This window comes from Rosa rugosa, chromosome 3 (assembly GCF_958449725.1).
Source record: "Rosa rugosa chromosome 3, drRosRugo1.1, whole genome shotgun sequence".
NCBI lineage: Eukaryota > Viridiplantae > Streptophyta > Magnoliopsida > Rosales > Rosaceae > Rosa > Rosa rugosa.
The window spans coordinates 15187235-15202846 of record NC_084822.1 but is presented as its reverse complement, the minus strand read 5'-3'; the positions used below and the strand labels follow the sequence as shown (position 1 = coordinate 15202846).

General features: G+C 39.2%; 1 protein-coding gene across 1 annotated transcript; it reads right to left on the bottom strand.

The window, feature by feature from the left end:
- Positions 1 to 1235: 1235 nt before the first annotated feature.
- Positions 1236 to 2496, bottom strand: LOC133738384 (formin-like protein 18). The gene has a single exon (XM_062165915.1). The coding sequence runs from the start codon at positions 2484 to 2486 to the stop codon at positions 1320 to 1322; it is 1167 nt and encodes a 388-aa protein (XP_062021899.1). The 5' UTR covers positions 2487 to 2496; the 3' UTR covers positions 1236 to 1319.
- Between the last annotated feature and the right edge of the window lie 13116 nt (positions 2497 to 15612).

The window sequence follows — 15612 nt, the reverse complement described above, 5'->3', positions numbered from 1 at the left end:
CATTTACCTGTGGAACTTGAGCAGGTAAATGGCAAGCTTTACCATACCTCGATTTTGTTTTGTGGTTAATATTGTTAAGTGTTTGGATGAAATTAAGAACTCACTTAAATTTGATCTGAATCTTTTTTTTTCTGAATCTTTTTTTATTTGGATCAAATTTTTAGGGAAAAAAAAAAGATTCAGATCAAATTTAAGTGAATTCTTAATTTGATCCAACAAATTATCATGAGGATCAAAATTGGAGAAAAGAAATTTTTATCTGAATCTTGAGGATATGATCTTCAGTGTGTATCAGGATCATGAGATCAAATCACTTGAGCTTGGTGGCCATCAGACCCTCCATGCTACAGAAGACTAACCATAAGCAACTTCTCAAAACAATAAACAACAATATATAGGAACACGATGCCATTTACCAAATAGATCGAATTCCTCAACTCAGACAATTTGACAGAATCTGACATAGTTCATATTCTTATATCTCGATCAGGCTATAAATTCCTATAATCCTTGCACATACTTTCAGAATGAGGAGAAAACTTTGTATGATAATTAAGTAACATATATGCATCTAACTGAGGATTGGTGTCTATTAGTAAGCAAGGTATGTGACTTTGAATTGAATCCCAAACATGGCTTCAGCATCAGGAATCAGGACCAGTACACAATAATATTTTTCTCAGTTGTGCCTAAACAAAAAGGTAAGTCTGAAGCAATCAGCCCAAAAAGGGCAATTCTGAAGCAAAAAAAGAAAAAGAGTGACTATGCAACTTAAAAATAGTTTATCATGCAAACTAAAATTTATAACAGATGGACAATAACATCTCTATGCCAACATCTACTCATTAATTGTTCTCAAAGTATCCCCACCTATATTTATTTACTCACAATCCATCTTTTTTCTACTCATCTAGGTTTAAAGAATTGATCAACAATGGTTTGGATTTCTTTTTAGTTATAGGGGACTATCAGCATGCCAAGAGAAGTAGACATGTTGAATACCTCCATTTAATCCATAATAAGGTTCTGGTATTACTCAGTTTACATCAAAAATGTTGTCAGAAACTACCTCCAAAATGCGCAAGGATTATTTGAAAAGTCTTCACATTTCACACCACAACCTTAAATCCAAAAGAACTGAACATATATATATTTCAATACTTAATTAGCATATAGTTCCAATTTCCCTTAAAAGATAACAACAACCTTGAAAGAACAAAAACATGGACAAAATATGAAAATCTCGTTTACTAACACACACCTCCCACTAACTGAACCTTAAAACTCAGTAGCTCCTTATCTTACCTTGGAGCTCAGTTTCAAACATCAAAAGGCCCAGTGGGATCAAGCTGTTTGCACAAACACAGATAAGTTAGATAAAGAACCCGGTCCTTGGCTCCAGTTCGATGATTCTTTGTGTGCTTACAGAAATATTTCAACTGTTCGAGTGTGCAACACCCAAGCATCTGTCCCAAAAACAGAAACAACCAATTGATCGCCCTCTTTTTGTCAGCCAAGACCGGCCTCGCACTGTTCTCTTGCTCGCAGTACTTGCAAGCCGGAAGTACTGGGTCCCTCCACATATCCGGTGCTCGGTCATGCATCCTCATCCTGTTCTCAACAATGTAAGTCCCCACCTCCATAAATTTCTGCTCCAGATTGTACTCAATCTCGTACTGCTTCTCGCATCGCTTGCACTGTACGTCACCGGTGATGGTCACTATATTATGTGTCCTTAAGTATATCAGGTTGTGGACCGTGGCTCGCTTTGTGGTGGCCCAAGGAAACGGAGCCGGCACCGTCTCGCTCTTTCCTTGGCCTGGAGCCTGAGTCGAGTTCCGGCGCGCGCGGACTGGCCGAATCCCTAGTGGTCTTGGCCCCACAGGTGGTGGCCGTAGAGGTGGCATCTGAATGGCTCTTGGCCTCACATCTTGATGAAAAACCACCTGTGGTTGTGGCATCTGCACGGCTCTTGGCCTCACATCTTGATGAAGAACCACCGGTGGTTGTGACCGTGGAGGTGGAGGTGGAGGTGGCGGTGGAGGTGCGGCCGCCTGGACTGGTGTAATCGAGGACTGACCGCCATTAGGGCGATAAAAGCCATTGAGGGGATAAAGGAGAGGCTCTGGCGCAAGCAGCAAGGGTTCACCTCTGTAAAGAGGATGTGTGTTTGAGAGTTGAAGATGATTTGATGGAGCGCTTTGAGCCTCTGGTTGTGGTGTTGGCAGTAGAGTTGGGCGAGAGTGTGTGTTGGAGAGTTGATGAAGCTCTGGCAGTACAGGGATTTGGGTCTGTGGTTGCGGCACACTTGGGCGAGGCCTAGAGGGGCGGTGAGAATTGAGGCGGAGTTCCAGCATGTCCTCCTCCTCCTCCTCCTCCTCACCGGAGAAACTAGTTGATGATGTGACACCGGCGAAACTAGTAGATGATGTGACTTGGTGATTGAGATCTTGTTCTTGACTGTTCTTTCGTTTATGGTTGATCATCTCTTGCAGATTCTTGCTGATCTGCCTTTCTTCTTCCTCGTTGTCCATGGGAGAAAAGTGAAGGGGAAAGAGAGCGAGTTAAAATTGAAATTGTGAAAGTGGGTTCGATTCAATGTAGACAGGAGATAAAGATAGATACCCTATTAAATAGGGGGAGGAATTGGGATAGGGTTAGAAATCTTTTTAAAATTTAAAACCTATTCAAATTCGTACTTGATCTTCCCTTTTGTTTCTGTTGCTGCTCAATTCGTTTCTTTTCTTCTTTTTCCCGCGTGGCTGAGAATTTGATGCCTAGTGGTACTCTTCTAAACACCCTTTCACTCACATGCATGCAACCTATCCACTTAACTTGTGTGTCAAAATTTAACCATGTTTGTTTTAGCCTTTTAGGGATGTGTCCTTTTGCTTATCCATCAATTTAGAATTTGTTTTAGCGGCTATATCCAAGTTTTTTCTTTATTAATTAACTACCTTATAACGTAAAAATTATTAAAGTCTCTCCTCCTTATTTTTTTTCTCTCTCACCGGTGGAGTCCCAATGTAAGTCTAAAATTAGGTAATGACATTTGAAATATTCGACAAATTTAGACCAAGGTTATCTGTAAGGACCCATAATTAATTTTCAAATACTACGCATTTCGTTAATACTTCTTGACAATTATGTGAACATGCATCTTTTTATAAGATCATGACCTGGTTCGGTCAAGAGGGTGGTTCTATTCAAACTTCCCAATTTGCTATTTGGACCTCAATTGATTTTTGTAAAAATTTAATTCCAATTTTACCCTCTTTGACAGATTAAAAAAAAAAATTTAATGAAGGGCATCTTTTCACAGAACTGCTAATTTAAAATTTTAGATCAGTAGTTAAGAACTCAAGTTGCGATAGTATGATATTTTCAATGTTATAGCGATTCGATGTCGTAATTGACAATAACTTGGCAGTGGAGGTGGATGGTAGTGGTCATCATTGGGAAATTTTACTAATTGGTTTGGCTTGCTGTTTCGATTATATTTCTTGCCTTACTTCCAGGTGAATGGGGGCAAGGCTTTCTACATTCTTTACATTTCTCTTGGCCTAATAGGCGGGGATTTGACTATCATGCAGCATAATTTAAGTTTGATAAGAATATGGTATATTGGAAGTGCATGCTCAGTTGTGTGCATATTGCTTTGTTCTTTCACTCGAGAAACAAGAGAGCTAGCTACTTGCTCTAGGGTCGAGTACATGATTGTTCAGATCGCACCATATCTGTGATGTCCATTGCAGAGTTGCAGGTGATTATGGTACGTGATAGATAGATAGAAAACGAGGTGAGCATAAACTAAAAAAAGGGCAAAATAGGAAGTTTGATAAAAATAAATAAAAAAGGAGGTTTAAATAGCAGATTGAGAGGTATGAATAGAACTACCCTGCTTCTAATGCTTGAAACATGTATGTAATTACCCTTAATAAAACGTGATTTGTTACCAAAAATAAAACTCGCACAATGTGTTTTCCATTATTAAGCCAAAATAAGGTTAATTTTTTTAATTTTTTTTTTTTTTAATTTTTTTTTTTTGAGAAAAAACTCGGACAATGTGATTTCCATTATTAAACAAAGATGAATTTGATTGAAGTTTTTTGAGAAAAAAAAACAACGTTGTTTTTCTTTAAAAAGAACGCGCACTGCACGCGCTCATACTTGGACCCCGATCCGGTGCGTATCCCCCTCGTCCGGCGGCGCCAGCATCGCTGGTGGTGGCCTTCATCATGCTGATGGTGTGCGGCTTTGCTGCCGGACAGGTGATTGGTGACTAATGCAAGTTTGAGTTCTCTGGGATCATCGGACTTGGAGGTTCTGGTGGGAGGCCGGCGTTGGGTTCTAGATCGCCGCTCTGCGGCTATGGAGATCGTGGGCACAGGTTTGGGGTTTGGGAGGGATTCAGTTCTCTGCCGGATTTCTTCTAAATTTCATGGCGGCGGCGTGGAGGTTGGGGCGACGGCTTGGGGTGCTGCAGATCTGCATCCGGTGGGATTTGGCCGGTTTCGTGTTTCGGTACGTCGGGTCTCGCTCGGACCTTTTGGATCGTCGTCAAGGTGGTGAAACGCTGGGGTGTGTTTGGATGGGTGGTGGCGGTCGTGGCAAGGGTGGAGGTCGCGTTTTGCAGTTGTGCACGGATCTGCCCTAGCAGAGGAGGTGGTGTCTTGGCCTGGCATGGGATTATCATGTTTGGACCTTGGGCTGGCTCTTTCTAGCTTTTTGGGCTCCAAGTTTTTTGCTTTTATGATTATGTTTTTTACTTTTCAAATAACTCCCTGTTTTTGGGGAAGATAGTGGGTTTCGGCCCAAGTTAGGCTGGCTAGTTTAGACAGCGTAAGTCTGCACTGCTATGGTTTCTTTTTACACCAAGTTAATGAATCTCTTGGAGTACCACAATTGAGTGCATTGACGAAGGGAGATTCAAGGTAGTTTTCTTAGTGTAAGCTGAGATTTATAGTTGTGTAGGCTCTTGAATGTTTGAGCGAGAATGTAATAGTGGATGGTACACTTTTTCCCTTACCTGCTTGACCACTGATGTAGGGTACAAGCATATGTGGATTATTTGTAAGTGCCGTTCTGGCTTTGGGATTGAATGGAATCTCTATAACTCTGTCAAAAAAAAAAAAAAATTTGAGAAAAAACTCGGACAATGTGATTTCCATTATTAAACAAAGATGAATTTGATTGAAGTAGTCAAACTTTGGGGTAAAACTCATAAATCCCAAACTCCTTAAAATCATACTAGACAAGCATGTCCCTAGTGAAATCTCAATTAAAAGTAGTTAGTCAATGAAAGAAGTATAAAACCAATGAATGAACTGATGGTGTTCGTTCTCCCTAAAAGGGCAACCACGTAAACGTGGTCGAGATTTAAGTACTCGTGTATAGAGAAAATGAAGAAGAAAAAAATTGTTCAACTTATTTTGTAGGGTAAACAATGAATTATGCATTTAAAACTTCTAGATCAAAGTCTCTAATTATCGAAATTCACATCACGAATGTCTTATGAATTCTCGATAGTTATACTCATTTATTTTTTCCCCTTTTCTGAATTTTAGCTTAATTGTGTAAGTTATGACAGTTTTCATAACTCTTATGTGTGAGTTCTTAGATCGTGATAAATGATTTTATTATTAATTTTTATTTTTTTATTTTTATTTTTTTAATCAAATCAACAATTGTAGTAGTCTTCCGTGCATGAGTTCCCTCCTACTTACGAAGAGAAGACTTATGTCGTTAAACTAAATAGTACTGGGCATGAGAAAGCCAAAAAGAGTTTTGGTCACACTCTATGCTGATTTTCGTGACCAAGAAAAAAAAAATCTATGTTGATTAATTTTTGTGGCACATCATCAAATCAAATTATATATAGACAAAAAAAATTATCCAGCACAAAACCATATAATATAGGAAACTTAGTCAGACAAACTCTGAATAGAGTTGTCATCGATCATTTGATCTAGTGCTATAAATATTCTCTTTATAAGTAAGAGTTTCTAAATTCAGCTATCTTTTTCATAAACCAATAATTATTTATATAAAAAATAAAAAATTTAGCCTCAACGAAATCTCCTCTTTTTTTTTTTTTTGAATAAAGGGCTGGTGCGGCTGCCCTCAAGCCTTGATTAATGAAACTGGCGAATATAAGGGGGGGCCATTGAGCCTAAACCCCTGATTACAATAAGCATCTAGAGTATTTTCTGAAATAATATCAGAAATCTCTACAGGAGACTTGTATTCTAACAAGCACCAACTAGCAAAGAGTGTCCAATTGGCTCCTCTATTTGCTTTAACATAGCAGTGACATAGCGGAAAGATAACTCAATATGTAACACGATTACAACATAGCATAATTACCAGCTTAAGTACAGCTTTCCTACTATGTTGCCGCCGAAAAAATCCGACGACACTTAGTCTCACCCTACCACTAGGCGGCAGCGCCCATTTAACGAAGCAAATAATTCGCCGCCGACCTAGAGCAGACAAGGCACACTGAACGTGCATGCTGGGTCCAAGCCCTCTTCGCCCTACCACTAAGTAATAGGGGATTATTGCTAGCATAAAGCTACAATTAAGTAAATATAAGTAACAATAAAACATAAAAGAAAATAAATCTAGAGCCTCAGGCCAAGCCCAGGGCCTATAACCATTAGGCCCAGCAAGAAACACACAGGATTCCAGCCCAAGCCGACAACCCAGCCCCACTAACGCCGCCGCCACCACAGCGCCACCATCGCCGCGCCTCTGCCTTGTCCCTACCTCCGCCCAGATCCCAGCCACCCTAATAGGCCAATCGCCACCCGATCTGAACCCAAGCAGCCAAGACACAGGCAAAGAAGATGAAAAACCAGCAACGCAGCTCGACGCCATAGCTGCAACAACGCTGAACCGCCATCTCCACCCGTTGACCGGCCTGTTCCCATCCCTTCCCTGCCAAGCACCGCTGCCTACCCGGCCATCCAACCCACTCAACCTGAGATCCGATCGGAACCGATCGGGATTGAGCGGTTCAATCTCAACGGCGGCCCGAACTCGGCCACCACCATCCTTGCCATCTGGAAGAAACATCACCACGAAGGCCAGAGCCCGTCCGGCTGCACGCGCCACGCGCCGACGAGGCCAGAGGCCCGCGCCGACGAGGGTGCGCCGCCGGACGAGGAAGAGTTTTTGACTGGGAACCCTAGTTTTAGAGAGAGAACGAGAGCTCTTGCAATCTCTCTTGAAATCTCCTCTTTATAAGTAAGAGATGTTCTATTTCAAAAAAAAAAAAAAAAAGTAAGAGATGTTTATGAATTCGGCTATCTTTTTCATACACCAATTGTTTGGCTCCAAAACCAGTTGGCTTGCAAACTGTCTCTTTTGAGCGAGTGATTGCGCAGGCGTGCCAGCACCGCGGGGTGCAGTCGTTGGGGTAGTCCCTTGACCTGACTTCTTCTTCAAGCGCTGTGGACGAGGAGAGCACCAACCTCGTCACAGGGTTCTTCTCTAGCCTTTCGGAAAAGGACTTTTGCCTTACGGATAAGGACTTTGGTTGTGGTCTCTTGCGTTCACCGAATCGATACTTAGTGTTGTAGACTAAGCAGAGCAATCACTGGGAAGTTGGGAGAAGCACGGGTTTTTGCTAAAGCGTGACTTTAGCTTCGCTGGGTTGCGAGGGCGTTACCCTTGCTTCGCTGGTAGTAACGGTGGCGGTTGCGCTCGCAGTCGGCTCGCTGGGAGACTGGGACTGGAAGTACGGTCGCCGGGTTGGTCTGGTGATGCTGACAGTCGGCTCTTGGAGAGACTAGGACTGGCGCACGGTCACCGGGTTTCAACAAGGTTGAAGGTTTGCTCCGGGGAGGCTTTGTAATCGCTAGGATTGATTGATATGAGAGAGGTCCTTAATTCTTCCTTGAAACCTGGTATATATACCTAGGTTTTGACTGCTCCTTGTTGTAGAAGGACTATTGATTGAAGTTTCCTAGTCAATCTCTGCTACTTGATTCCAATAAGGTTTCGTTTTCCTTATGGATTCCGGAATGGGCGAAGCTATAACCCAAACCCTAGTAGGCTTATTTTTGGGCCGCAGGTATCGGCCCGCTGTGCTAGATCCACTAAAGGATATTGCCAAAATTACTTTTGGGCTCAAACACCAATAATTATACACTAGCCAAGAGGCTAGTGTGGAGCACATGTCAATTTGCTTTCTTCTTAAAAAACAAAATTGTAAATCATGTGTACGAACATTAAATCCTATATGTGAGGAAATTTCTCATTTTTCTATTAAAGATGTTGTAATTTTTTATAATTTTTATCAATTAATTTCCTTTTCCATCCTGATTAATTTGCATGCATAAATTAATTTTGTAGTTTTTTTGTTAGTAAAATTTTGTATAATTTTTTTTTTCCCTTTTACTATTGCAGTTATAAACAGAAATAGAACGATTACTATGGAGATGGAAAAGAAAGAATTTTGTAGTGTGGAAATATGGAATACGTACGTACGATGGAGATGGAAAAGAAAGAAGAAAAAAGATCTGAGAATCTCCTTGGATAAACCGATGAAACGTACAATAGTAAGTATGATTTGAGATAAAACAAACCCTAAAACAATTACACTAGTTTATGCATCAAGGCCACTCGTAAAGGAATCCAAGCAGATTGGTTATCAAAAAAGGCTGGCATCATCATATTTAACTCTAGTTTTGGTTAAGATCGAGTTTAGGGCAAATGGTGGATAAGAAGCTTCAAAGTGTTGAGATCAATCTTTCTCGACCCACACTATAATTTCAACTCCATCCCTGAATTAGTAAATAAGAATGAAATAAAATAATAGGACTAATCTCAACACTGGTCAAGGCCCCTATGAAATATGAGGATTCCTTATAAGTAAACCAATAATTATTTCATAAACCAATAATTATGAAATATGAGGATTCCTTATAATTATTAATTGATTTCTCAATACGGGTCGTTGTCCTTCCGAGAGTCTCCGCTCCCATTCTGACCTTAACTCTTTTATTTTATTTATTTATTTACTTTATTTTTTTTTCAATGTTGATTGAGAAAGAACCACACAATTATTAACCGCAAACTTTTTCAATATTGCTATACCTTGATGGAGAAAGAACCACACAAGCAGTCAGAAATAGAACACACAAATGTAACGTGTGGTTCAGCAAATTGCCTGTTTGTTTGTAACACTGGACTTGATGATCAGCTAAAAATACGCTTTTCTGTCTTGCTACCCCCTCACTCTCATTGAAGTGATAACCAGCTGCGTGCCTGCAGCTTTCTTTTGGTCACTGATCGTATGAGCCTAACACCTCTATAATGAGGAATCTAACTAGATTTGTATTCCTCATATTGGACTCAAAGTATAACATTAACGAAGAAAACCTCTCATTGTAGCATCTCCTAGCTAGTTCTACGTAGGAGTAGAAAGCTAGCTAGCTTTCCAAGTCTGGAAAGAATTCTATAGGACTCTCTCTCTTTCAACTCCAAATGAAGTCGTGTGATGAATTGTTTCAAATCTGTAAACAATTTGTAAGTGTTCATTTTTTTTCCCAGGACACTAAGATGCAATTAACTTGAGCTGATAAGCTATAGTTTTCAGTGCGTTCTAGCTTATATCTCACTTGTGATTTAGTTTACTGTTATAAACAAGGAAAAACCAAATGGAACAATGACAACTTCTAATTCACGAACATGCTTGCGACTGATATTCTGTACCCTATCTGCAATTATCTAGGTTCATTGACTTCATTGGATTTAAAAGATGGCTGATGTTTGTTAAGATCGAGTTAGTGGTTTTCCTTGCTCTTTTTCTAAAGTTTAGGCTGTAGATGTTAGCTCCTTGCTTTGGCAATCAATTAATGGAAACTTTGCTCTCAGTTAGTCCCTTGACCAAATATATATTTAGCTATCTTCATGAAGTCTGTTATGTACAATTTGATCGATGTGCATCGATCTCTAATTCAATTACAATATTTATAAATCTGAATTGAAGATGTTGTGCTTATAAAACTGTTTTGTATCTGAGCCGATGATCTTTCATAATGCCCTTAAGCGCTCAAGGGTATATGCATAGGTCTAGATAGCATGTTCAACTAGCTAGTTTATCAGAAATTTTGGTGTTTTTTAATGGCAGCATATGATTCATAAACCCCAGTGTCTGCATCAATGTTAAGGAACAATACAGTGAGACCAACTGTATAGACACATGTTAGTTTTGTAATCTTATGTATCAATCCTTAATATTCGACGCAAATCTATGAGGAGAACAACAAAACGTAGGGCATAGATAACTTTTAGGAATTCCACACACGCAACCATAACAATTGTGGGTATGGAATAGATTGAGATCAATAAGATTTAAAGAGCTTAAAACCCTCTATATTCCAGCCTCACTAGTTCGCGTTTGTTAACATCATTCTCTTGATGTGAAGAGCAATTGACTGGTGGATATATAAGAGCCTTATTTAGACTCTTAATTGATTCACGTACTTTCAATCACTCTTCCACCAAAATTTTCATTTCATCTCCATGAATTGGCTCTTTAATGCGAAAGAGATTAGTTATGGACAATGTTTTGAGCTTGCAAAGAAGCATCAGAGTCAAACTTCATAGCTGAAAGAAGTAGACAGCAAGATGAACACAAATCCCACATGGGCAAATGTTAAAGAGGATGAAAGAATAAGCTGGCTGTTTGTCCCACATTGGAGACATGCAACACGTTCTCTTGTTTAAATAGTACAAACGAGGCTAGTGTATCGCCGAGCTTGGTCACGCTAGCTTATGACCCAAGTGGGGGCACGAGGGTGTTGGAACTTTGGGTCAGCATTAGCTGGTTGGGTTCGGAATATGGCTATGTTCTGACTTGCCCGTTCCAAGCAAGGAGTTGGTCTATGTGGCTTGAGCGAAGGCTCTGGGCTTCATGGTTCCTAGAGAGGAGGGCAATGCGTGAGGCTGGTTTCACAGAGCAACGATCGCCTCTCTCTCTTTGCTTTGGAAGGATAACGGGTCGGTGCCTTCCGGATCGAAGGCTCTGGGCTTCATGGTTCCTAGAGAGGAGGGCAATGCGTGAGGCTGGTTTCACAGAGCAACGATCGCCTCTCTCTCTTTGCTTTGGAAGGATAACGGGTCGGTGCCTTCCGGATCCACCATGGCCCGCTAGGCTGTTCCATTCGAACCAATACTTTTTTTTGTTTTTTTCTTTTCTTAGTCATACATCCCCCCGTTTGGTTCGCAGGAATGTCAAAATTGGAAAAGGATTTATTTTCCTTTCCAGATGGATATGGAATGGAATATGTTTTGGTATTTCCATGTGAGTGTTTGGAATATTACTAGAAATTAAATTTTGGAATTAATTTTTCATTTCTATTGTAGTGTTTGGTAAGTCATAAGAATGGAATATGAAATTATAATTTTCAATAACGCCATTTTACTAATTAAAGTACAGCAATTTATAAGGAATATTGGTGGGGAATATAAATTTTTAGAGGGATAATTAATGTAATTTTGCCTTTGACAGTGGGAAATGGAAATAGAATACCACCCCTGACTAGGTAATTCTATTCAGGCTTTATGAGGGAGTCAATTTCCAGTCAAATCTTATTTTTTATTTCCTTTCCAATCTTTAATTACAACCAAACGGAACATCTGAATGGAAAATGAAATTAATTCCCATTCCATACCATGATTTCCTGCCATCCAAACGGGGCCTTAGGGTTCTTCTGTTTCAGTCATGGAAATGGCTAGTTTGTAGTTTTTCAATACCGACCTCTCAATTTTTTTTGGTTGAAGCATATATATATGTTTAGTTTGTTTGTTGATTTTCAGTAGCTTAAGTTATTTTGAACGATGAAACAGCCTTCGCTGTTCTTGATTGCTCTAGAAGAATATCGTAATTTCAGAGAACACCAAGATACTAATGATGATCAAGATTAAGAAATAGAAAAATATGCAGAACGTTTGCTGATTCTTTACAAATTACCAGAAGATAAGGAAGGTGGATAATGATTCTATTTTCTGAAGTATTGTAATGTCTCAAGTATGAACCAACAGATAAGGAAGATGGAAATGGGGATAATCACTTCTAGATGGCCTTGTTTTCTTCCCCATTACTGTTTTGAATGATGTTGCACATGACAATCCAAACATATTTCACGTTCTCACTGGTAGGTACAATGTTGCACCAGATTCATATTTTACAGAAACTTATATTTCATTTCAGCCGATCAGAACTCTTCATGACACCAAAAGATGGGTGGCCTAAACGGCGATGCCACAACCACAACACCCTATAATCCACAACAGAATGGTGTTGCAGAGAGAAAGAATAGGACTCTTTTGAACATGGTTAGATGCATGATGTGTACAACTGGTTTGCCTAAATTTTTGTGGGGTGAGGCTTTAAAAACTGCAAATTATATTTGCAACTGTCCTTAGCAAAGCCATAGAAAATACTGCTTTTGAGCTTTGGTGTGGCAGGAAACCTAGTCTTCATCACTGCCATGTTTGGGGATGTCATGCAGAAGCTAGGATTTATAATCCAAGCTTGAATAAACTTGACCCCAAAACTGTTAGTTGCTATTTTATAGGTTATCCAGATAAATCTAAAGGCTATAAATTATATTCTGCTCATCATTCACCTAGAATTTTTGAAACACATCAAGTAAAGTTTCTAAGTGAAAAAGTTCACAATACAAACCTTGAGGATTTAACCTCAGATTTTGAGGAAATTGTGTCAGATGATAATATAAGTGTAGCATTGCCTTTAGAACAAGATGTCACTGATCAAGTCCCTGGTCGAGTAACTGATCAAGTAGCTGTATCTGGTCAAGTAACTGACCAAGTAACTGATCAAGTAGCTGTATCTGGTCAAGTAATTGATCAAGTAACTGGTCAAGTAACTGATCAAGTACCTGTAACTGGTCAAGTAACTGTAACTGACCAAATAACTGATCAAGTACCTGTAGCTCAACCTAATCCTGAACATCCTCAGCCTAGAAGATCACAGAGAGCAAGAAAACCAACTTTGGGGGGGGGGGGGGGGGGGAAGAGAGTGACTACATTGTTTATCTGCAAGAAGCAGAAATTGAAATGGACTGTGCAGAGGACAATGATCCAACTACATTTAATCAGGCCATTGAAAGTAATGAATCTCACCAATGGCAGCTGGCAATGGAAGCAGAAATTGATTCCATGAGCCAAAATGCAGTTTGGGAATTAGTTGAACCTGACCCTAATCAGAAACCTATAGGTTGTAAATGGGTTTTCAAAACCAAAAGAGATGCAAATGGCAATGTAGAGAGACATAAAGCAAGATTAGTTGCCAAGAGTTTCACACAGAAGGAGGGCATTGACTTTACTGAGACTTTTTCTCTAGTTTCTACAAAAGACTCGTTTAGGATAATCATGGCTTTAGTGGCTCATTTTGATATGGAGCTGCACCAGATGGATGTTAAAACAACTTTCTTGAATGGTGAACTAGATGAAGTGATTTATATATATGAGGCAGCCAGAAGGGTTTGTACAAGCTGGAAGTGAAAACTTAGTGTGTAAGTTAAGAAAATCAATGTATGGCCTTAAACAAGCTTCTAGACAGTGGTACAAGAAATTTGATTCTGTGATTTCTACTTTTGGATTTACAGAAAATCTTGTTGATGAGTGTGTTTATTTGAAGACAGTTGGGAACAATTTTATTTTCCTAGTTCTCTATGTGGATGATATACTTTTTGCTAGCAGTAACATTAAATTGCTTAAAGATACCAAGAGTTTTCTGTCAAGGAATTTTGACATGAAAGACTTAGGAGAAGCATCCTATGTACTAGGTATTGAAATTAAAAGAGATAGAGCACATAGACTACTTGGTTTGTCTCAACAGAATTATGTTACCAAAATTCTAAAGAGATTTGGTATGGAGAAGGGTGCAGCTGGAGAAGTCCCCATGTCCAAAGGAGATAAACTAACCAAGAAGCAAAGTTCCAAAAGTGATGTTGAGAAAGAAAATATGGAGTCAAAGCCTTATGCCAGACTTGTAGGAAGTCTCATGTATGCACAAGTCTGCACTAGGCCAGACTTGTCTTTTGCAGTAGGGATTTTGTCAAGATTCCAGTCTAATCCAGGCCATGAGCATTGGGTAGCTGGGAAGAAAGTGTTGAGATACCTGCAAAGAGCAAAAAGCCACATGCTAGTTTATAGGCGAGTGAAGGATCTGAAACTTGTTGGATTTTCAGACTCTGATTTTGCAGGGAATTATCCAGACTCCAAGAAGTCGACTTGTGATATGTGTTCATGCTTGCAGGAGGTGTTATTGCTTGGAAAACCATGAAGCAAACTCTTGTTTCAACTTCTACTATGCAAGCTGAATTTATTGCAGTATATGAGACTGTGTGTGAAGGACTTTGGATCAGAAATTTCTTGATGCAAACCAAAGTGTTAAGTCACATTGTGGCAGGCACACTTGTGATTTATTGTGATAATGAAGTAGCTGTTTTCTTTAGCAAGAACAGTAAAAGGTCAAATAATTCTAAACACATTGATTTAAAGTATTACAGTGTTAGAGAAAGGGTTAAGCATGGCGAGATAGCTGTTTTGAGTACTGACACAAATTCACAGCTAGCAGATCCTTTCACCAAGGCCTTGTCAGTAACAACATTCCAGAAGCATACAGCAAGCATTGGCTAATCTAGATGCTTAGGTTCTGTAGAGAGTTAGTCCAGTCGGAGCATTTAAAATTCTAAGGCTTTTTGAGTTCTTGTGTTTTTAGTTGTGATCTTTTAGTTTTGTTTATCACAACTTGTTTGTAATGACAGTTTTTTATTATCAATAAATTTTTGAGGTATTTCCAAATATGTTTTGCTGCAGCTTTATTGTTTTATTTTGGAAATTATCATCTTGTTTTGAATATTATACTTGCTATCAGATGGCTTAAATCATGTTTAGCATGATGTTAAGGTTCAAGCAATAATTTTAAGTCATCAGTGTTCAGTAAATTTGCTTGAGTTTCTGGTTTATGAAACATAAAGTAGGATGTGGTATATGCCTTCTTGTTGATACACATTAGCATATATCGTATCACTTCTTGTTTGACATATGTGGATTACAGGAGCTTATGTTTGTGGTTTTGAAACTCTGCATTTTTGTTAAAATGTATACTGTTTCTTGCTCTGCATAAGTAACTGTGATCTGACCATGTTGGAATGAATTTCTGGTTTGAATTGTTGTCTAGTGCGCACTTCAGTAAGTTAAATAGATTATGGCATTTTCTGGTGCAAGTTATCAAGGTTAATATGTGTCAGTCCAAGGGGGAGATTGTTAGAATCAAATATGGACTTGTCACACATTAACATTAAGTATATTGATAATTAGCTAAATGTCAAATCTAGTTTAACATGGACACAAACTCAAATCAATACTTGTAACTTAATGGAAGAGTGTATCTATTCATTAAGGTAAGTAATCCTATTCTTAGTCTGCAAGAAACACTACAATGAAGTGTTACATTAAGAATCTAACTGGGAAACCTAAACCGATATGGATAGCTTTAATGGGAAGCTTCTTGAGGTTTAAGTCACCTATATATACAGATGAATTGGTCCCTGTTGCCACCACGATTAT

Bases quoted from the DNA above. Each gene is read 5' to 3' on its own strand.
- LOC133738384 (XM_062165915.1), bottom strand. From the start codon at position 2,486: ATGATCAACCATAAACGAAAGAACAGTCAAGAACAAGATCTCAATCAC.